This window comes from Cnephaeus nilssonii (assembly GCF_951640355.1).
Source record: "Cnephaeus nilssonii genome assembly, chromosome: 10".
NCBI classification, from domain to species: domain Eukaryota; kingdom Metazoa; phylum Chordata; class Mammalia; order Chiroptera; family Vespertilionidae; genus Cnephaeus; species Cnephaeus nilssonii.
Window position 1 is genome coordinate 55,803,133 of NC_137081.1, and position 22,271 is coordinate 55,825,403.

Here is a 22,271-nt window from a genome sequence, read left to right on the forward strand (position 1 = left end):
GGGAGAAGGAGGCCGCGTCTGGGCCCAGGTCCTGGAGACGAGCGACTTCTGCGTCCTGGGAACACTCATTCTCGGGACCCAGATGCCAGCGGCGGGGAAGCCCGTGCTGCCCCGGGGGGAGGCCCACAGGGAGGAACTGCAGCCCAGGTCTGGCCGGCAGCCCCGGGGAGCTCTCAGCACACAGCCGACCGGGCGGGCCGTCCTGGAAATGGGTCCCCAGGATGAGCCTTCCTACACTGGGAGCAGGGCTGAGCCACCACCTGCAGACTCAGGAGTCACTAAGGGTTTGCTACGTTATTCCTTTCAGCAAGAAATAACCAGGACAGAGTGCCTCACAACACAGAGATCAGTATTACTGTCCAATCTGGCCTTTTACCCTAAGGGAAGACATTTCATCCAACAAGAACTAATGATGGCTGAGGCGGCCAAGAGCGCATCCTCTCATTCCTGCCTCTGTGGAGCTTAGAACCTCTGTAGCAAGTCACGATGGGAGATTAAGAACGTCCCGAAGGGAAGTCGGATCACAGAGGGCCCCGAGGGCTCGGCCAGGAGCCCAGTGTGACCCCGAAGGCAGTGAGCGGCCAGCTGGTGGGTGGGTGGGGGGGGGTTCTGTGGGAGCAGCCAAGGACAAGGATGGCCTGAATGGAAAGAGACTAGGAGCGAAGGTTCACCAACGCCCTCACGTCAGCGACTGTGCCTCCCACCCCAAGTCCTGATTCTTAATGGGAGGGGTGCCCAAAAGAGGGGTTTAGTGGAAAGGGGGGGGGCTCTGCTATGTCATATGAATCACTGTCTAGAGGAAGAGACATAGGCTCTGGGGACAGTGCCAGGGCAGACGAGAAGCTTTTAGTAGAAAAGGGGACAGGAAGGGACTGAGGACGAAGGGTAGAGACACCTCGGGAGGGAACCTCTATGGCGCAGAGGAGGGAGGAGAGGTCGCGAGTGATGCCCGGTCTATTCCTGCTGCCTGCTGGGACGCTCTGTGTTCACATACAGCCTCATGCTAACAAATGTCAGCTTCCAGAACGGCTCCAGCCTCCTACTAACCAGTGCGGCACCTCGGTGTGAAAACGGGAGACACAGAACAGGCGCTCGCAAAGGTGCAGTCTGTCCGAACGCCCGTGAACTTACCGGGGAAAGTGCCCACCTCATTCGTAGTCCCAGTGATGGAGACACGGATGTGGAGCAGTGGGGACGCCCCCATGCCGCTGTGGGAGTGAGGACTGGGGGACCCCTGACACCACTGAGTAACGCTGAAGGTGCACGCACGCTACCATCCAGCCACCCTGCACCGTGTAGACACGTGCCCGGGGGCGGGTGCCCGCGGAGTGCACTGAGAGGCACGTGCAACGGGCTCACGCAGCCCCACCCTGGAAGCAACCCAGGGGGCCGTCAGCAGGAGGATGCACCATCGCTAGTGGAGTGGCCAAGCAATGACAATAAACACTGTGCAGCTGAATGCAACACAAGGGGTCCACTTCACAAACTCAACATCGGTTCCAAGAAACAACACACAGCAGTGCAGACACAGGGTGACTGTGCACACCTGCGGTGGCACCGGGCACGGCCGCGGCCGTCCTGGGAGAGGCCCAGGGGTGGGCCCGGCTCCGTGCGAGTCCCTGGTCTGCGTCCGGCTCTCCTGGGGTCCTGCGCTCTTGCACCTGAGACCCGGGCAGCCAAGTACTGAGGACTGCAGCCTTCCCCACGCACGGCTCGGCCCGACGTCCTCCTCAGAACCCCTCTCAGCACAGGCGGACTTCCCTACTCCGACTTCCCGTCAGCCCAGCAGCGTGAACCCCCGGGAGCCACACACACAACAGGATATAAACCTGACGTCTGGGCCTGATCCATGACAGAGAGCAGTTCCTCCAAGGAACAAAGACGACTTGACAGACCTTCCTGCGGGTCGCAGGGCACTGGGCCTGTGACGTCACCTCTTCACGTGTCACCGAGAGGCACCCACACCTGCCCCACAGGCCCCCGAACCCCACACAGGGGATGTGTGACAGGAGTGGCTTGTCATCAGCAATCTTACTAATGCTTCCCCCTTCTGTTCTAAGGATTTCTTACGACTACAGGAGAGTCACTCCCAACAACAGCTGCCACGTGTTATGACTGATTTTCTCTGGACGGTGCAACCAGAATGCAACGTGGACACAAAGCGTGAGTCCCTGCTGCTCCCGCAGCGGGCCGTCCCACCTGTGCATACGCAGGCTCGCTGTCGCTGACTTTACATCTAACTTGACAAGAAATGATAAACAAATGCCATGAACAGAACAGAATTTGTATCAGTTGTATATACTCGTGCATTGGGCTGGGGGTGGGAGGGTCCCATATCCAAAATGTTTGAAAACCAGTGGCCAAAGTGATCCTGTCTGCATTCTGAAAGTCTGCACTCGAGGGTCCTGGCCTGCTGCCCAGGGCGTGCCCAGCACAGGTGCCCCTGCCATCATGCTAACGTTAATGATTCCTAAACCGCTGGGCACCTGTACATACATTATCTGGATGGATCTGAACATGGGCCCTGCGAGTGGCTCGTGGGATGAAGATCCGGGCCGTGAGCCACACTTCCTCGACCTGCTGCTCTTTGCACCCTTCCTCCAGTCAGGGAGGGCCTCCTCCTCCCTCTCCTCCACGGGCAGCTGAGCGTGACGAGCAACACAGGAGCGAACAAACACACACGCTATAGGCAGGGGCAGGGCGGCAGGTACGCAGCCACCAGGAGAAGGAATACACTCAGGGCTTCCAGGAGATGAGGTCTGGAGCAGCTGATCCACCGAAACACTCCATTCTCTTTCATTCGGTAACCAAGCTCCGTCCGCATTATAAATGGGTCCTTTAAGTCAGAATGTCTGCCGCAGCTGCTACTGAATTTCTGCAGCAGCAGCACATCCCCCCGAGACAGGCCGGCTCTAAAAATAGGGCTCGGTGCTTTCAGGAGGCGCCAGAGCAGCCAGAAGCTGGAGCAGCTGACATGAGAGCGCCCCCAGGCCCGGCGTCGGGGCTGGATTCCGTTCTCTTCCCACACAGGCTGTCTTCTGTGCATTTAGTCATGAACTTCCTTTGGAGGGGATGAAGCCCGGCTGAGAGAGGCTCAGCGTTCCCGCAGGCCTGCGGGGATCCCCCTCTGCACACACAATCTTAACCAGCTCTCACTGTCCAGGGACGCCAGCAAACAACAGGGCCCGCGTTGTCCTTCTCCCACCGAGACTGAGTGCTTTGGGCCGCATCCCGCAGGACCCCTGAGACTCGGCTGCATCTGGGTGTCAGCAGCCACAGGATGGAAGGATACCATATTCGGGAATAAGCCAGACTGAAGACTCCTCAACGCATGCTTAAACAAACAAAATCCAGGCACAGCTCTGCTCAGGAATTCCAACTATTCTGCTTCACAGGCTGACCTCTGAGCTGGCCACCAGACTCCAACGCGGGTCACCGCACGCGGCCTGGTCAGAACACAGGTGAGGGGACCGGGCAGGAGGACGGTGCGTCCTGGCCATGGGCGAGGCCTTGTCTGCTGGCCAAGGAAACCCAAATCAAAACAACCACGTGCCATGTTTTAGGACCCAAACTGGACACAATTTCTTTCACTTGCAAACTCCTTAACTGGATGGCACTATTGTAATTAAATGTCCCTGCAAGCGCCTATCTTTTCCTGACGATTCTGAGCGATTTTACCCCAGCAATACTGTCCCTTCTGTCTTCAGAGCATGAGTAGCTTTGTCTCGGCCGACTCACTTTAAGAAAACCGAACTGATAGGCGACAGCATGAAGTTACTGACATCAGTGAAATAGGGTTCTTTGTAAAATGGATTGTTTCCAGGGATCTCTTACGTATTAGAGATGTGACTTCCAAAAATGCAACTGTCACCTTGCCAGGGACACAGGCATTCCATAAACAGGGCTGCCTGTGTGGCAGGTCCGCTGTCAAACACCGTTAACCCTCTCCCCTACAGGCTCTGTCTCCAATCCGGAGGCGGAGAGAAGGGGGACAGGTCAGTACCCACAGAGGCAGGCAGCAACCTCTTCACACATCACACACTGATGACTCAAACCACCCGCCGAGGCCGGGGCTAGCACGTTAGCCACAAAGGCGCACACCCTCAGAGGGCCGGGTAGCTGAGGGCGGGCAGTGGCTCAGCTATGCCTGCATACTTGCTTCTATTTGTGCAACTTATTTACTAAGATACTGGCTTTCCCCATCACTTATAAAAACGAGTGGAAAATGGGAAAAACCAAAAGCGCCAATATTAGTAGTAAGCAGCGGGGTTCTCATAAAAGCCATCTAGTTGCAACTAAGCTGGAAACCATTGGATGCGACGAAGGCAGTGAGGTTTGAACCTCCGCTGAAGGCTCGACGGGCAAACCACACTCAACTGTAAAGGAGGAAGACAAAAGTAAAAAAGTGTTCACAAAACACTGGGAAATTCTCAGCTGTTTTAGCTAAGAAGTAAAATATAATTAGGGATTTCATGATTTAAAAAGAACAAAACAAAAACATTTGGGAATGGCGGCCTCTCCCCCTCCACTTTCTAACAACTGACCTTCGAACTGTGACAGCAGAGGGAGGGCACGCCCTGTGCCTGGCTTTGCTGCCGTTCGGGGCTGGGCTGTCACAGGGAGGGCCTCAGAGAGGCTGGCCCCAGAGGAATTACTGGATGAAGGTAGGTCCCCCACTTCCGCCACCCCAAAAGCCAGGCGACACCCGCTCCTGCACCTCCTAGGAACAGGGCTGAGACTTACCAACAGCCTGCCTCACAGCCTGACTTTGTCAGGCCTTTCCTTCCATCGCTGAGGGAGGGAGACAAGCACACCCTTCCCAGCAGCCATCAGTTCCTCGTCGCCACACAGACAGGGCAGTTGTTTGATGGAATCCTCAGCTCAGCAATGTGCAGCCCCAGTGAAACTCAGGAAGACTGCTCTTACTGAGACCCGTCCAGGGGCCCGAGAGGCTGGGTACCCCCGCCTGGACGGAGCCCGGGCCGGGAGGGGAGGCCCCGGACCTCATGAACAGGAAGCGGGCACTACCCACAAGCTCTCTGAACCTCACAGGCCCTTGTCTGAAACACCTTCCTGATGGTTCTCCATTTGGCAGAAGGCTCCCAGGAGGGCCTGCAGGGGCAGGTGGAAGGCCGGGCGGGTCAAGGAGAGGGACTCTGTGTTACAAAGCAACAGGTGGCAACCAAGCAGCACATAAAAAAACACGTTGCCTCCCCCACCTCCACCCACTTCCCACAGAGCCCCAGGAGAGGTTAACTCAGGCAGGGTCTAACCTGAGGAACCAGGACACTCGGACACGTGACCAGTTCCACTGTCACCCCCTAGCTGGTTTGGCTCAGTGGATAAAGTGTCAGCCTGTGAACCCAAAGGTCCCAGGTTCGATTCTGGTCAAGGGCACATGCCCAGCTTGTGGGCTCAATCCCCAGTAGGGGGCATGCAGGAGGCAGCTGATCAATGATTCTCTCTCATCATTGATGCTTCTTTCTCCCTTCCTCTCTAAAATCAATAAAAATTATTTTGAAAAACAACAACAAAACACTGTCGGTCTCCGTGCATAGATGAAAGATCAAACATGAGCCTCCAGCTGCCAAGGAATTCTTTAAAGGAATAAAATGTGCAATTGCCACTAAACAGGACTTCACGTGTGACCAACGTTCTTCTCTATTCTTCCTCTCTCTAAAGCATTGCAAAATAACTAAGATTCTAGCACTGAAACATTTCAATACTATTCAAGTCCAAATGCATAGCATAAATTAATAATATGTGACAATGATAATTAATATTAATCATCACCTTATCACAGCCCTGGCAGCGTAGCCCCTCTGCTGGACTCTTACACTGCTGAGCTCTAGGCACAATGCTATGGGTGAATTCTCATTTCCCCTCAACAAGGATCCCTGGAGTTGGATGATTATGTGCATTTTAGCAGGTAAAGGAAGAGTCACATTATTTGCCCCAAATCATGAAGCCAATCAGTGTCCGTCAGGAATTAAACCCAGCGGCTGAGTAAACCTGGAGCCATGTTATCAAACACAGGAAGATCTGACACGGTTTAACAATGTACTAGGACACCGTGAGGTGCTTCCTGAGCGATGATTCATGGAATTAATCACACATCCCTGTAATGCACAGCCAACTTCCGTGAGGCAAGTAGCACTCCTCCGTGTCAACCGATGATGAAAATAACGCCCAGAGATGTTAAACAACTTGCCTAAGGTCACACAGCTCCTGGGAGGCAGGCCTGGGAGGCAGGAGGTCTGACTGGAGTCTGAGGTCTTTATTCCTACGCTGCTGCCTCCAGGAGGTCTCCTTTCAAACTGTCCAACTAATCAAACTGCCAGGAATGTTGTTTTAGACCCAGGGAGCAGGAAAACACGTTTCCGCTCTGAAGAACAATGAAGCGTTCTCCCAGGGACAGTGAGGAGAGCCTACAATGGCCGTGCTCCCTCCTAACCGTGGGCACGCGGCTTCCCAAGGCCCACGCCGCAGCGCAGCCTCGTGGACTCGGAGACCTGGGGCAGGAAGATGTGTGCTGCTCCTCGGGCCGTCCCTGACGTTTCCCCCATTCAAACGAGCCTCTTCACACGCTTTGAGGAATCATGTGTGCTATACATAACGTGAACTCCCTTTAAAAACTATTTCCTAAAATGTGGGTGACATAAATCACATTTCATACAGACGCTGTTCTAAAAATCTCCCAGAAGATCACAGCTCTGAGCAGCTGTCACTTCCGAACTGTGCTGAGAGGGCTCCGGTTTCTGAGAGATCCTCTTACACCGAATTATTTCAGGCCCGTGTAACCGGCTGCTCTCCTAAAGGGCTGGGCCTGTGTGCTGAGGACAGTGACGGGCGGGTCGCCACGCACAGTGCCCGTGTGATCACGGAACCATTTTAGACAAGCTCACTCTGGTCCCAAAAAAGCAAAAGAAAGCAAGAAAGAATCCACATATCATTTCCACAGGAACTTGAGAGAATCGATATGGGTCTGTAATGGTGCCAATGAGCACCCGCAGTCCTAGGAGTCAGTGACTGAAAGACAAGCTACAGTGTTTGTAGGTAGGAGGCTCCCAGCTGTCACGATGTAAATCAGTACAAGTTCATACGTCGAGAGCAGAAGTCTTGTTTTTTAAAGATGAATATGAACCCGCCTGGCGTGGCTCGTGGTTGAGCATCGACAGGAGGTCATGGTTCGATTCCCGCTCAGGGCACATGCCCGGGTTGCATTCGATCCCCAGTAGGCAGTGTGCAGGAGGCAGCCGATCAGTGATCTTTCTCACCATTGATGTTTCTATCTCTCCCTCTCTCTCCCTTCCTCTCTGAATCAAAAAAAATATATTTAAAAAAATAATAAAGATGGATATGAGGAACCACTCACCGGAATGGTGACTATGTAAAGAAACAGCAACAAGATGTGAGCATCGGGGGTCCAGCGACCAGTCATGTGCCCTGAGACACACTCTGTGCTTTCAACAGGCCCCGCTCCGTACCCCTCTCCTGCCTGCAGAGCAGGGCACACAGGCCAGCTGGTATCTGACGTCCTCTCAGCAGACGGGCATGGTCTCCAGAACACACCCAGGCCAGGGCCAACCCCAGGGGTCTGCCGAGCAGGAAGGGGACAGGTGTGGACAAACCCAGTCCTCTCAGTTCTTACCCACAAGCCCCTCTACCCCCACGCCCATCACCCTTCTTCCAGAGCCTGGGTTACCCGTTTCCCATGTCCCACATTCCCCCCACTTTGTCCTTCCTCTTACAGGGCTGTGGGTTACCCCACCCCAGCCCTTCCTCTCAGGGTCCTGAGCTACCCCTCTCCCATACTCTCCAGGGTCCTGTGTTCCCTAATGTCCCCCCTCCCCCCACTTCCAAAGTCCTGGGTTACCCCTTTCCCAACCATCTAGGATCCTGGGTTTCCCCCACCCCATCATGGGCTATCCCCTCCCTCACACCTCGGGGTCCTGGGTTACCTTCTTTCCTCACACCCCCTGGGGTCCTAGGTTGTCCCTCGTTCGTGCTTTTACACCAAGGACAATCAAGAACCCCTGTTTCTGACTGGACTGACAGAAACCTGGATTTCCAGGGACCTTTCTGCACTTTCCTGGGACAAACCCGAGCAGAGGAAGGAATGCCTGGACAAGTTCTCTCCAACAGCAGTGCGGGCGAGATGCCCAGGACTTCCACAACACCGAATGCAAGTCCCTCAGCGACTCCTGAGCACAGACTCTCCACGGGCCCTCACAAGCAGTGGACAAACGCTTTTCCTTCCCATCTTTCCCTAGAAACGCTGCCCAGGTGTGCACACATGGGTGAAAGCCAAACGCCTCTCTCCATAAAAAGGTCAAGTTCCAATGAGCAAAGGGTCATCTCTCATTCAACCATAAGGCATCCTGTTCCTGGGGGCCAAGCACTGGCTCTGGGGAGGTCTTAGGTGTGGTAAGCTCACACCTGGGCCCACCTGCCATTCAGAACTGAAGGACACCCCCCTCCAGGGGGATGGGTAGGGCCACAGAGTGGGAAACTAAAATAGTTCCGTGGAGACAAGAGTGCAAGTTTTAAAACATCAAGGATGAAATAAATACATGACGCAGTAAGGAAAGAGGTGTGAGAACCCTCTCCCCCGAGACTGGCCTGGAAAGGCCCCACCCCAGCTGCCAGACCTCAGACTCAAGTCCCAGGGGTGGTCAGACTTTGCTTAGAAGACAGGCATTATTTGCACATAAACTGGCAAATGCTGGAACAGAAGGGCCTCTACACCCTGCAAAGAGCTGGAAGCTCTGGCCAGAAACACAGACAGCAGGCTCCCAGTTGTGAGAGTTGCCTGGAGGGTGGGAACAGTTCCTCTGACAATTCACAACAGCATGAGGTCACCAGTGAGCACCTAGCATCTCTGACCGTTTCAGGCTGGGCTAATTCACAACCAGCACCGACATGGAAACAGCAACTCTGTTCGGTCGTGGGAGCCAGACTTACTTGTCATGGCTGTGGAATGCCTGAGACAGAGATCACACAGGCATCTGATGGGCTCCTGTCACGTTCCAGGCTGCCCAGAAGCCAGGAGACGGAGGCAGCCTGACCAGGTCTGCGAGTGTCCCGGAGCAAGGGGCCCGGGGCCGCAGGGCCGAGCGCTGGGTGGGAGACACTCCACAAGCCCAGTCCTCAGCAGCTCCTGGGGCTGTTTTTGGCTCACCTGTCTGGCGTTGAAGGGCTTTATCCCTCCCCTCCAACACGATTTCTCCGGGTCCCTCTACTTCTCCTCCCGAGTGAGCACGAGGAGCTACTGGACTACAGGACTGGTTCTGAAGGACTGAATCCTCAACATCAAACAGACATAAGTAGCAAATGGCCCAGATGCTGGTGAAAAGGGAAACTTACATAAAGCTCTGCTGTATAAATCAGGCAGAGAGAGCCTAAGTCAGTGGTCGGCAAACTCATTAGTCAACAGAGCCAAATATCAACAGTACAACGATTGAAATTTCTTTTGAGAGTCAAATTTTTTAAACTTAAACTTCTTCTAATGCCACTTCTTCAAAATAGACTCGCCCAGGCCGTGGTATTTGTGGAAGAGCCACACTCAAGGGGCCAAAGAGCCGCATGTGGCTCGCGAGCCGCAGTTTGCTGACCACGGGCCTAAGTTGTCTAAAAGCCATAGATTTACTGCCGTAAACCCTAAACTAAGCATTGTTACCATTTCAGATGAAATCTACTATTTATTTTCCTGTCTCTTTAAACCTAAGATAGGAACCACCCCCCTTCTGCGATGACATTTGGTGACTAGGTCATCAGCAGGGAGACACCTGAGGTACTAAAGGTGCTTAACTGTCTCTACCCCCACCATCCCCACCTGGATTGGCCCGAGTGACGAGGGACCTCACACAGGTCTGCCGTTCCCTGGGGCCCCTCCCTCTCACTGCCAGCTGTCATTCTCACGGATGACCTGCTACTTCCAATCAGCACCAGGCATGAAGACCACACATTTGCAACACACGGTAGATACACTGGGATTGCAAGCATCTCTCCCGGCAGAAAAGTGGGGAAGGACTCTGTGCACAGGTTTAGCGCCCCCACTTCTGGAACAGGGCGTCACTGCACGGAAAACACGGGGCCCTTCAACGCCAGGCAGGTGAGCCAAAAACAGACCCAGGAGACCCTGCCTTGCAACCCCAGCAGCCGGTATTTTAAAGACCAGCTACTCACAGCTGAAGCAATACTGACAGACTTGTAGAAACGTACACACGGTTGGAAGACAAATAATGAGTGCATTATTGATCCAGAGCTTCCAGGTGCTCCCTCCACTTCCCACTCTCCAGACAGAATCAGACTCAGGATGCTCCCCTCAAGCTGCTGCGGCTGGAGACAGACAAGCCCCAGGCTAGCGTGTCTCAGACACAAAACACCACTGACCACACCCAGGAATGAGGACCAAACAAAACGAGGAAGTGAAACAACCGCTTTCACTTCCCAGGGTCCCCAGCAACTAGAAGCAGCACACAGAGCAGTGCAGCCGTGCAGGCGGGGGAGCCACAGGCAGCTGCCCGGTGAGAATGAGGACTGTGAGCTGGCCTACCCGCTCACGCTCACGCTCTCCAGGAGACGTTTGGGCTCAGGTAACGTGGACCTTCCGTGGCCAAATCCCAAACACGGCCTCACGATCTGGGCGGTACCCCACGTTTGTAGATGCGCTCTCATTTAAGACTTCCTCTGCCAGATTTCAGTGTGCAACTGCCTTTGACAACCACAGATCTGGAAATGAGGAGGCTCTGGGGTAGCAGACCATGACAGTCATTTGTGAAGGAACACAGGAGAAAGGTACCAGATAGGAAATGCAGAGACAGCAAGACTATTTTATTTTTTTAACATATTTTATTGATTTTTTTTACAGAGAGGAAGGGAGAGGGATAGAGAGTTAGCAACATCGATGAGAGAGAAACATCCATCAGCTGCCTCCTGCACACCCCCTACTGCGGATGTGCCCGCAACCAAGGCACATGCCCTTGACAGGAATCGAACCTGGGTCTCCTCAGTCCGCAGGCCGACGCTCCATCCACTGAGCCAAACCGGTTAGGCCAAGACTGACTTTATGACACAGTCCACGGAGAGCCCATCGGGGACCTCTACACCCAAGAAGCAGTGATTAACTTTTTCTTGGCGTTAAAAAAAAAAATCCTTCAAACTCTGGGCTGATGACCTGCACCCTGCGCCTGCTGAGGAAGGGCATGAGTACTTCCCAGGCTGCAAAGCGGTCTGAAGGGCGCGCCTCCGAAGGCTGGGGCTGAGCTGTGACTCATCTTTTCAGTAAGACTGATGGGAATAGTGGTTTCTCTTACCTGTCTCTTTAGCTATCAGCCTAGCAGATTCTCAAGGGGGTGGGGGATCCTAAAATTCAAGACGGGTCAGCAAGAGACACAGCAGACCGCTCACATGCAGCCCTTCTCTGGATTTTTCTTCCAGAAAGAAAAATCTTCAGTATCAAAGGCTGGGGATTCCCCTTTGGGCTCAGTGTGCGTGTTAACTACTATTAGGCCTGGCCCCCCATTGCCACCACGGGCACCTCTCATTCTGTGTCCCTGCACACAGCTTCCCCAGTGGTTCTCCATCTGTCCCGAAGCCACAATCACCTGGGATGCCTGCTAAGAAACTGCGTGTGGGGCTCCCCTAGACCTAATGAATCAGGATGTTGAGGCGCAGTGTTCCCGGGGTTCTTGACATTGGGTACATTTGGACGAGATTCCTTATCTTCACCACGATCCTGGAAAGTAGGTACTATTGACCTCATCTGGCAAGGAGGCCGAGGAACTTGCCCAAACCTGCGACACCAGGCACTGGAAAGGCAGGAATGGGACCCTCTGACTAGGCACCATGCAAAGTCCTACTCTGCCGCCCACAACACGATAGGGAAGTGGACGGAAGCTTTTCTTTCATGAACGTACAGAGCAGCCCATACCATCTAAATGGGTTGGGGAAAGACTCCATAAAGAATTAAGGGCAATATTTAAATCTACTCACATTTAGCCCCAAGCATAATCCAACTTTGTCTGGGGTTCTGCACTCTTCCTGGAATGGGGGCCAGGCCACCTCCTCCGTAGACACCAGGACAGCTGGCACCAACGCGCCACACACACACACACACACACACACACACGGTGGCTGCCCCGAGGGAGGGCACCAGAGACCTTAAGTGCAAACTTGCATCCCACCCTCACCCCGTAAACACCTGAGGCTTTTCTTAAGTATGAGTTCGCTGACAAACTCGACACACTACCGTTTGGCTGGTTAGGAAATAATTCAGGAGCATTTGTAAATAAATCTGCACAGGAGAAATGGAAGCCATGTACACTGTGTCCACACACAGCACACAGCCTGGACATACACATTAAACATCCTTGGCCACACCCATTCAACAACAACAACTCGTATCAGAGTCTTATGATTCTGATACCAATTCAGTGCAATGGAAAATCTCAAAGCAGCATTATCCATATTCACCTGACAAGTAACCAACTCAGACCTTCATTAAGATACACTCACTGTGGGCTCCCTCCCCATGCTGCAGTTAAACACACACCCCTCCCCCCACACCCACGGAAATGGGCTTGGCAGCCTGGCATCAGTGTTTTAAGTAGCTCCCGAGGCCCAAGGCCGCTCTCACTCCACAGGCAGCCGCAGCCTTACTCACTGAACACCTTGGATTCATCTGAACCCGGGGTGGCAGCCCGGCCCTGCTCACAGGAGACCAGGCTGGTTAGGATAAGGGAACACCTTATTCAAGGTCTTTCTGGCTGACGTTCATCAGACGCAGTATTTCTAGCTGACAGTCATCAGATTCGCAGGCACTGCTGGTCTAATTCAAAATGATTTGAATTTTAGGAAAGTTTTACTACTCATTTGCTAAGCTTCAAATGCCTCAGGATAAAAATAACAACAGGGCGATATGTATTCCAAGTCATCCTTAAGACAATTAGGCCCGAATGGGGGCTACGACATCCGGCTGGCCCAGACTGTAAGCCGTGGAGCCATAATTACCTGTTTCTCCCCACAGCGTGTCGGTGCCATTGACGTCTATTTCATGTTCCTTTTCCAGTCCCAGCAAGCACTCGACCACCTGTCAGAAGTGGCAAGGTGATTTAATGAGTTCTCATCGCCATATGTGCTTATTATACCCCATGTATCAAAGGAGCGAGTCTGTTGTTTTTTAACCATGATTATCTCATGCTGCACAAGGAGAGAAAATATAATGAAAACCGTTTTCAAGCATAATTCATATGCTATTCACACGTTCACTTTGAGGAGAATTAAAAAAAAAAAAAGGTGCAGTGAATTTCAGCAACATTGTTCAGGATTACCAAGTACTCGGAATTTTAATGAATTCCAACGTGACCCAAATATGCCAGCCTAATCATCAAAGGACACAGGATATCACACAAAGTGCAGCTTCTGCATAAATTGCCCGAAGATGGTGAATCCATTTTCACAAGGAAAGAAAACAAGGCGGTGTATACCTTTTCAATAAGATAAAATAAATAGCGTTGTCCAAATGATTTTTATACTAACAGTGTTATTATTCTTTCCTGTGCGGGCATCGTCCCCATCAAAGAGCAGGCGGGGTCACAGGTGTGGAGGCAGGATGCTGGCTTGAGGGCAATCGGAAGGGTCTGAGCCCTGAACCCTTCACTCTGCACAACAGCAGGAGCAGGCGAGGGCAGAGCCATTTTCCCGTCCCCCAATCTGCACCCATTGGGGTAGGCTGAGCAACAGCTCCTCAATACATCCACATCTTCGTCCCAAAACTGGGAATGTTACCATGCATGGCAAGAGGGAATGTGCACATGTGATTACGGATCTTGAAAGGGACGATGGCCCTGAATTACCCAGGGGCATAGCTCATATACACCTGACATAATCACCGCTGCCCTCGAAGAGGGACAGGAACAACAGGGCAGAGGAAGGAAGAGATGGGACGACAGAAGCATAGGTTAAAGTGATGCACTTTGAAGACAAAGGAAAGGGCCATAAACTAAGGAATACAGATGGCTTCTAGAAACTAGAAAAAAAGCTAAACACCATTCCCCTCTAGAGCCTCCAGAAACAACACTGGCTTCCTGACACCTTACCTTTAGCTTTCTGACTTCCAGGTCCAAAAGAGAACGGGTGTCTGCTGCTTAAAGCCATCAAGTCTGTGGTCACTTGTTACAGCAGCATTAGGAAGCTCATACACCCTTCGAGGTGGTGAATGAATCCTGCCCTTTTCTACGAAGTTGTTACTGGCGAGGCTGAGGTTGCTTTTGTACAGCATTCTTCTCAGCCAGCTTTAAAACAAGTTGAGCTTATCATAAACCCATTATAAATAATATTTAACATATTTTTATGAAATATGGTTTTTTAAAAAATAAAACAAGTATTTTTTTCAGAACTAAAACATGTAAGTTGACTGGTATTGTTTCATATTTTTGTAAATCTCTCATGACTCTCTTTCTTAAGAGAGCTGCATCCTCTTATATGCTTCTGCATTTAACTTTATGCAATATATTTGTGTTGAAGTATTAAGTATGTGTATTTTTAATGTGTGTGTGTGTGCATGCATACACAGGTGTGTATGTTTGCTCTTGTGTTTTAAATATCAAAAGTTAGCCAGCCAACCAGCTTTGCACCCAAATTTATTCTAAATCATTGTAGGGACAACTCTTACCAAATACTGGCAACTCTGATTGCTTGAGGATCATACAGAGAGAGAAATACGTAGAATGGAGCACGTAAAATATTAAATTCACAGACACGCTGGTCAGGAGGTGACAATTACACCCCAAACCGAGGAATGCCAACGTCTACCAGAAATAAGTGCTCTACTGAACTGCTGGTGGAGTTTTCCTTCAGTGCAGGAACTGCGAAGTGGTAAGCGTTTTTACAGGCTACGAGAGCACTGAGGTTCTATTTTTAAAATCTTTCAAATACTCAAGGACAATTTTAGAATTCGGATTCCATGTGATTTTTTAAAAGACCACAAGGACAAAAGAATGAACCAAAGTGGGGATAAAAAGTAAGGCAGCAGGGCAAGAGGATGAAAGTAGAAGAGAGAAGGCACGGAAGCCCTGGCTGGTGGCTCAGTTGGTTGGAGCACTGTCCAGGACACCAAAAGGTGGCTGGTTCGATTCCCTGTCAGGGCACATACCCAGGTTAGGGGTGCCATCTCAGGTCGGGATCGATGTTTCTCTCTCTCTCCCTCTCCCTTCCTCTCTTAACAATCCATTTTAAAAAAGAGACAAGGAAGCGTAGAGAATGAATGCTATGAATATTATGAAGGACTCCGTGTGGGAGAGGCCTCCCCGTCGCGTGAGCACACATACGCACTTGACACTGTGGGCTTGGAGCTTCCACTCATAGGAAGGGTGTGATGCCGAGACAACTGGATCACGGTCACGCACGGTCAAACCTAAGGCTGTTTCTCGAAACCCTCCTTTACCTTCTTTTCTTCCGTGCATCACCGGCTAGCAACTCCGAAGAAGGCGACCTGCACAAGTACCCACCCAGTGCACCACAGCTGCCAGTTCCCCAAGGGGGAACCCCGCAGCCCCACTCACCGAGCTGTGGCCCATGCTGGCGGCCGCCGTCAATGCCTGCTGCAGGGCGTGGCTCTTCTTCAGTGCACCTGGCTGGGGTGCACCTGCCGACCACTCGCAGGCCAGCAGGTACTGCAGAACGTCGCTGTGGCCCCTCAGTGCGCTGTGGACCAGTGCACACTGGCCTTTCTTATCCAAATGGTCCAACTGGAAGGCAGGAGCAAAGGTCACCATTTAGCATCACCTTTGCTCTGGGAATATGGGTCCCACACAAATGCTGTCTGTGTGCAAACACAGGTACGGGGTCCGTGTCCCAGTGCGTCTTTCCGGAGAACAGAGTCCTGTTGGAATTACTTCGACGGAATGAAGGCACTCGGCCAGGGCTCGGGTTCCCTTTGTAGATTCGGGTTCCCTTTGTCACAGCGCACCCTGCTCACTCCCTGTGTCTCTCTAGCAAACAACTGGGAGCTCTGAGTTCTCTAGGGAGCATGTGTTAGGACACAGATCGAAACCTCAGCCAAAGCCCTGTGCTCACTGACTCCAGTTCCTGGAGGGGGACATTCTAACGGGCTGTGACAGGCTACATTCTGGGGGCGCAGAGCAGTTCTTTAGTCACCAAGCCAGGAGAGCCGGCAAAAGGGAGGGATTTGGAAGACCCAGCTCTGAACAAGGAAGGGACTCTGAGTGGCGTCAGATTGGGGAAGGAGGCAGGCGACCTGGGACCTGTCGGCATGTCAAGCGTGGCTACAGAGCCGGGAAGGCCAGCTCGCCACATATCCGAGTGCTGCATACCTCCTGAAGGCCCAAAGGCAGCCGATAACGCGTCATTCCGTCTAAACTCGGGAATACTGGGCTGGAAGAGGAGCAGAGGGTCCAGCCTCTCCCTGCTTCCAAATTCTGGTAATGCCCTGCACCCCCACCCAGAGGCTTTGCAAGAGCCACCAACGTGACCCTTGCCCTCCTACAGACCTTTCGGCTGGGGTGGAAGGGGGTGTGCTGGCCTCCGAATAAAGCTAAGTCACAGTCTGGATGTGGAAATGGAGGCGTGCTGATGCGCACTAATGCGCCCACTGGGAAGGCCTCACAGCAACCTTTCTCTTCTTCCTTGTGCTAAAATTAAAGTCCATACATCCCAAATGTGTTTTTGAGAGAAAATCAAAAAGCCTCCCACAGTTACTAGAAGCCTAGTGTCTTTTTGTTGGACCTTTGGTATCCTAATCAGTATAAAGACATCAGCGATTTGTTTCTATTGTTATTCAAAAGCACACACACACACACACACACACACACACACACACACCCGCCCCGGCCCCCAATGAAATGCTTACAGTAAACCTAAACAGAGTTTACTGTGAGCTTGGCACTGTTCTCATTCAATCTGTTAACATCGATAGTCCCAGAGTAACTGATCTAATAATAATGTTAATACATTAACTTACTTAATGCTCTCACAACGGCCCTGTGGCAGACACTGTTGCCATGCCCATCTTACAGGTGGGAAGCCTGAGGCACGCAGCCTCAACAACTTGCCCAATGTCCCAGCTGTCAGCTGGAGAAATAAGGATTCTGGGCTGTCAGGCTCCTGGATCCACGTGCTCAGGCACATGGCTTCTAAGGCCCACAGAACTCATTTTTATTGTTTTTAAAAAAAGGCATGAAATGAAATGGGACAAGGAGAGAGGGGAAAAAATGAAACATGTAGATCTTTTCACTCAATTGGTGCTGTTAAATTCTGGTAAGTTCTATCTAGGTCCGCACTTGCAGGCTTTTGAAAGGATGGCCCTACTCGTGCCACTGGTGTCAGGAATCCCCCTGGTAGCCTGCCTCCCCTGGGGCAACAGTAAGCAGAGTAAGAGTTTAGGAGCCGAACACCCGGCCCCTGGCTCTCCAAGGCTGCGCACTGGAGCACCCACTCTGGTGGTATCCCACGGCAGTGCTGAGCTCACCCTTTCTGTTTACCTAGCAATTTCTGTTCATTGTGATTCAAGAAGGGAGAGACAAATGGAAGGCTGGCCCCGGGGATAATTCTAAGGAGGACATGAAGACATTGCCCCGCCCCCCCCCTCCCCGGGGAAGGCTGCTGCTTACCCTCGCCCCCTTCTTGACCAGCAGGCACACCAGCTTCATGTGGCCGGCAGCGGCCGCGTAGCAGAGGGCGGTCATGCCGTTCTCAGACATGCCGTCCAGGCAGGCACCGAACTCCAGGAGCAGAGTGACCACCTCCTCATGGCCAAGGTGAGACTGGACGCACAGGATCGGGGCGTTATTCAGCACTTCCGTCCTGTAGTTCACGTTGGCCCCTCCCAAAATCAGGAGCCGGCTCACCTGTTGGATAATGTTCCCCAACAAGATTAATTTCTCAGGTAAATGTCACAACATTTGTAACAACTTCCGTGGAGAGGGGCAGTAGCCTCATTCTGATCCAGTGGCTCTCCAACTCGCATGTGCACCCGTGTTACCCGCGAATGTAAGGGCACATTCTCCGTGGTGGGAATGACATGGTGCAGCAGCCACGGAAAACAGTGTGGAGGTTCCCCAAGATGCGGCAGTCCCACTTCTGGGAATATATCTGAAGGCAAGGAAATCAGGGTCTCAAAGAGGTCCCTGCACTGCCATGTTCACTGCAGCATTAGCCCCAACAGCCAAGAGATGGAAGCAAACCGAACCGAATGTCCCTCAATGGTTGAATGAATAAACAAAATGCGGTATGTGCCTGTGCGTACAATGGAGTATTAGTCAGCCTTTAAAAGGAAATTCTCATCCTGGCTGGGTAGCTCAGTTGGTTAGAGTGTCAGTCATCCTGATAGGCCAAGGTAGAGGGTTTGATCCCCAGTCAGGACACATAAAAGAAACAACCAATGAGTGCATAAATAAGTGGAACAACAAATCTCTCTCTCTCTCTCCACCCCCCCTCTCATATCAATGAATAAATAAAAAAAGTAAAAGGAAGGAAATTCTGACACATGCTACAACATGGATGAAACTTATGGACGTTATGCTAAGTGAAATAAGCCAGTCACAGAGAGATAAATACTATATGATCCCACTTATATGAGGTACCTATAGTAGTCATATCATAGAGACAGAAAGCAGAATGGTGGTTGCCCAGGGCTAGGGGGAAGGTGTAATGAGAGCTGTTTAATGAGTATAGTGACTTAGTTTTACATGATGAACTCTGGAGATCTACTGTGCAATAATGTGAATATACTTTGCTGAAGTCTACACTTAAAAATAATTAAGATAAAACAGAGACCATAGGAATGATTACCAGGGGTAGGGTGGGGTGGATGAATAAGGTGAAGGGGAATCTAGTCAATAATATTGTGGTAAGTTTGCATGGTGACAGGTGATTACAAGAATTAGTGGGGTGATCACACTGCAAGGTATAAAAATGTCAAATCACTATATTGTACACCTGAACCCAATATCACTAAAATATACCAATATCACTAATATACTTAAATAAGACAATTTTAAAAATATAGTTAAGATAGTAAATTTTATATTGTTGTATATGGTTTTTTTAAAGTATATTTTTATTGATTTCAGAGAGGAGGGGGGGGGAGAGAGAGAGAGAGAGAGAAACATCAATGGTAAGAGGGAATCATTAATCGGCTGCCTCCTGCATACTTCCCCACCAAGGATCAAGCCTGCAACCCAGGCATGTGCCCTGACCAGGAATAGAACCATGACAGGTTCACAGGTCGACACTCAACCCCTGAGCTACACCAGCCAGGCTTGTGTGTTGTTGTTTTAAATAAAATTAAAAAAATTAAAAGCACAGTCTCAGGCCCCACCTTCTGGACCTGGGGTGCTGGGGTCAGGCCCGAGAAGGTGCCCTTTCCACAAGTTCCCAGCTTCTACCGATGCTGCTGGTCTGGGCTCCGCACTTTGAAAAACCACTGCTTAATCAAATAAAAACGAAACTCCTTTTCCTGGCAATGAGATGATCATCACGGGATTAAATACTTAACAGTGAGATAACAAGGCCAAAAGTAAAGGCAAACGCCGTCTTTTCCTCACCAGGAAGTGCAGAAAAAGCAGACACATGAAAACGTGTGCCCCTGGGACTGTCAGCAGCTCAGGACTCCTAAAAAATGGTCTTTTCCTAATTACCCCACCCACCACCCACTGAAGTTACCTGGATCCAGACATGATCCAAGGGGGAGTTTACCTAGAGATTTTAAAATAAAATCACAGAATACCATATGCACATTGTAGCTCTACTAATGTCTCCTGCATATCTCCAGATCACTGGAAAAAAAAAAAAAAGACAGCCCTTTAACACCTATTAAAATGCCCACTGCATTTCTTCAAACGGTTCCCTTCAGTGGCCCGGGCCAGCATCAATCACTCCCCTGACAGGCCCTGGCAGGCCTCCAGGCTGCCCACGAGGTGTGAAAACCACAGACACCGTGTCGTTCATTTGACTAGAGTCACAAGGGATCATTAAAAGATGCAGGAAGACGGTAAGTCATATAAAATTCAAGTTCTCTCAATGATATGTGTCCACGAGAGTAGCTGACAGAATTTTTACAAACTGATAGAAATTAATATTACTAGGTGGTGAGAACACAACTTGGAATCGTGTGCAGCATACGGACAGGTTAGAACCCAAAGTGTAAGCTCTGAAGAGTCCTAGTTGCCCTGGGGCTCGACCCCCAGGTGACCCAGCCCTCCAGCTCCCTCTCCTCTCCCAGCACTTTCCCCTCTACTTCCCCACTTGGGCCACGCGGCGCCCAATGGCAATCAGGCCCCAGCCTCGGGGCCTTTACCTCTGTCAGGAACGTCTTTTCCATAGATTCCACTGACAAAGGATTGCTTCCTAAAGGTCTCTGCTTCTATGCCAGGACACCAGAGAAAAGTCCCCCCGCCCCCCCCCCCCGCCCCTACAAAACACACTCCCACCACTCTGCCCATGTGCACACACTTGTGTGCACACACTTGTCCACAAGAACCACACCCCCATGCATGCATCAACCCCAGGCGCTGTGCATCCCCTCCTCACACCCCACTTTCCGGCTCAGCCCTGCAACAGGTGCTGGCTGTAACATTCCAAAGTTCACAGAGAAGAGTGGCAAATAAAGGCCCTCCCCGACAGGATGCCCCATCAGATCCTCCCCACCCCGAGGACATCAGTGACAGTTAAGGAAGGAAAGATCGAATACAAGTGCCGAGGAGACCCCATGACCCACAGAACTCACCCCATTGCTTACACCCATCAGAGGGGGATATCTTTTAGCCCTACCCAGGTGAGCACCAGCTTAGCTTCCCACCGCCAGCCAGCACTGTGGACGGAAAGGCAGAGAACTCACGGAAGAGAGACCAGGAAAGGTGTCCCTGAGCTAACACTGACATTTACCACAAGGCTGCACCTCTGCCAGACAAATCCACGTGGGTTTGCTCTTAAAAGCAGCGCAGGACTCAACTAGGATTCAAAAGTATTTAAAATGGTAAGTGCTAAACAAAAGTTAAGGGTTTTTCAGAAAATGATTTCCCCTTAAGCAACTATCATTTAGTACGGAAAGAATAGGATAATGCTGTTGAAAATACTTGGGGATCTTATAAAGCCGAAGAAATCGACTCGTACCAAGAGGAATACAGGAGAACCCTGGCAGCTTTTTCAAAACACGTAACATCCTATCACTGAGAGGCCCACCAGACTCTGGTCACCACAGGACTGGCCATAATCGTTTGTAAATTCCCTGGGTGACCCGGACAGCCAGTTACCCTCTCTGCTCTCCACCAATCCCAGCTCCCAGCCCCTCTTGAGATCCATAACCTAAGAGAAAAAGATGATGGGTTAAACAGTCTAAGTTCACAATCAGCCCCTTAACTAACTTGCTGTGTGATTTTCAGAAAATTACTCAACTTCTCTGTTCTTCAGGTGCCTCCTGAGAAAACAGCCAGTAGACCACCCCATTCTACCCAACAGGTACTCTCTGTCAATAATGTCAGAAGGTGTACTTTCAGAACTGTCTTGCCAATACCTTATAAGACATTACCTGGGTGGTACCAATGTTCATCTATAATTCACACTTCATCTGCTTATTGGGAAAAACATTTCCTTTGATGGTGCAATGCTATGGGTATTTTTACTGCTTAACCCCCAATTGGTTTGTGGATCTTTCCCTAACCCAGTGGTCAGCAAACCGCGGCTCGCGAGCCACATGTGGCTCTTTGGCCCCCCGAGTGTGGCTCGGCGTTAGAACCACTTCTTCAAAATAGACTCGCCCAGGCCGAAAACTGACTTCTGTGCATGGGCCACGAAGTTTCAATTGCACTGTACGTGCGCGCCCACACGTGGTATTTTGTGGAAGAGCCACACTCAAGGGGCCAAAGAGCCGCATGTGGCTCACGAGCCGCGGTTTGCCGACCACTGCCCTAACCCATGGTTCTTTTTTTTGTTAATCCTTACCTGAGGATATTTTTCCATTGATTTTTGTTTTTTTTAGGGTGGGGTGGGGGAGAGAAGAAAGACATCAATGTGAGAGAAGCACATCGATTGGTTGCCTCCAGCACACACCCCAACTGGGCCAGGGATTAAGCCTGCAACCCAGACACATGCCCTTGACAGGGAATCGAACCTGAGACCCTTTGGTGTGAGGGCCGATGCTCTGATCACTGAGAAACCCCGGCCAGGGCTAACCCATGGTTCTTCACCTGCTGCACGCTGAAACCACCTGGGAGCCTGAAAGTTTCCAATGCCGAGCCCCCGTGGAGACT

The 22,271-nt window shown here is 51.3% G+C and overlaps 1 protein-coding gene across 4 annotated transcripts in view; it reads right to left on the minus strand.

Moving 5' to 3' along the window:
• Nucleotides 1–22,271, minus strand: part of TANC1 (tetratricopeptide repeat, ankyrin repeat and coiled-coil containing 1) — a 177,315-nt gene that overhangs the window by 13,359 nt on the left and 141,685 nt on the right. For all 4 annotated transcript variants that reach the window (XM_079782891.1, XM_079782893.1, XM_079782892.1 and 1 more), the window contains exons 16-18: nucleotides 17,634–17,870; nucleotides 15,567–15,752; nucleotides 13,015–13,093 (exon numbers count right to left, since the gene is read on the minus strand). In XM_079782891.1, coding sequence (XP_079639017.1) covers nucleotides 13,015–13,093; nucleotides 15,567–15,752; nucleotides 17,634–17,870 — 502 coding nt within the window. The remainder of the gene's footprint in view (nucleotides 1–13,014; nucleotides 13,094–15,566; nucleotides 15,753–17,633; nucleotides 17,871–22,271) is intronic.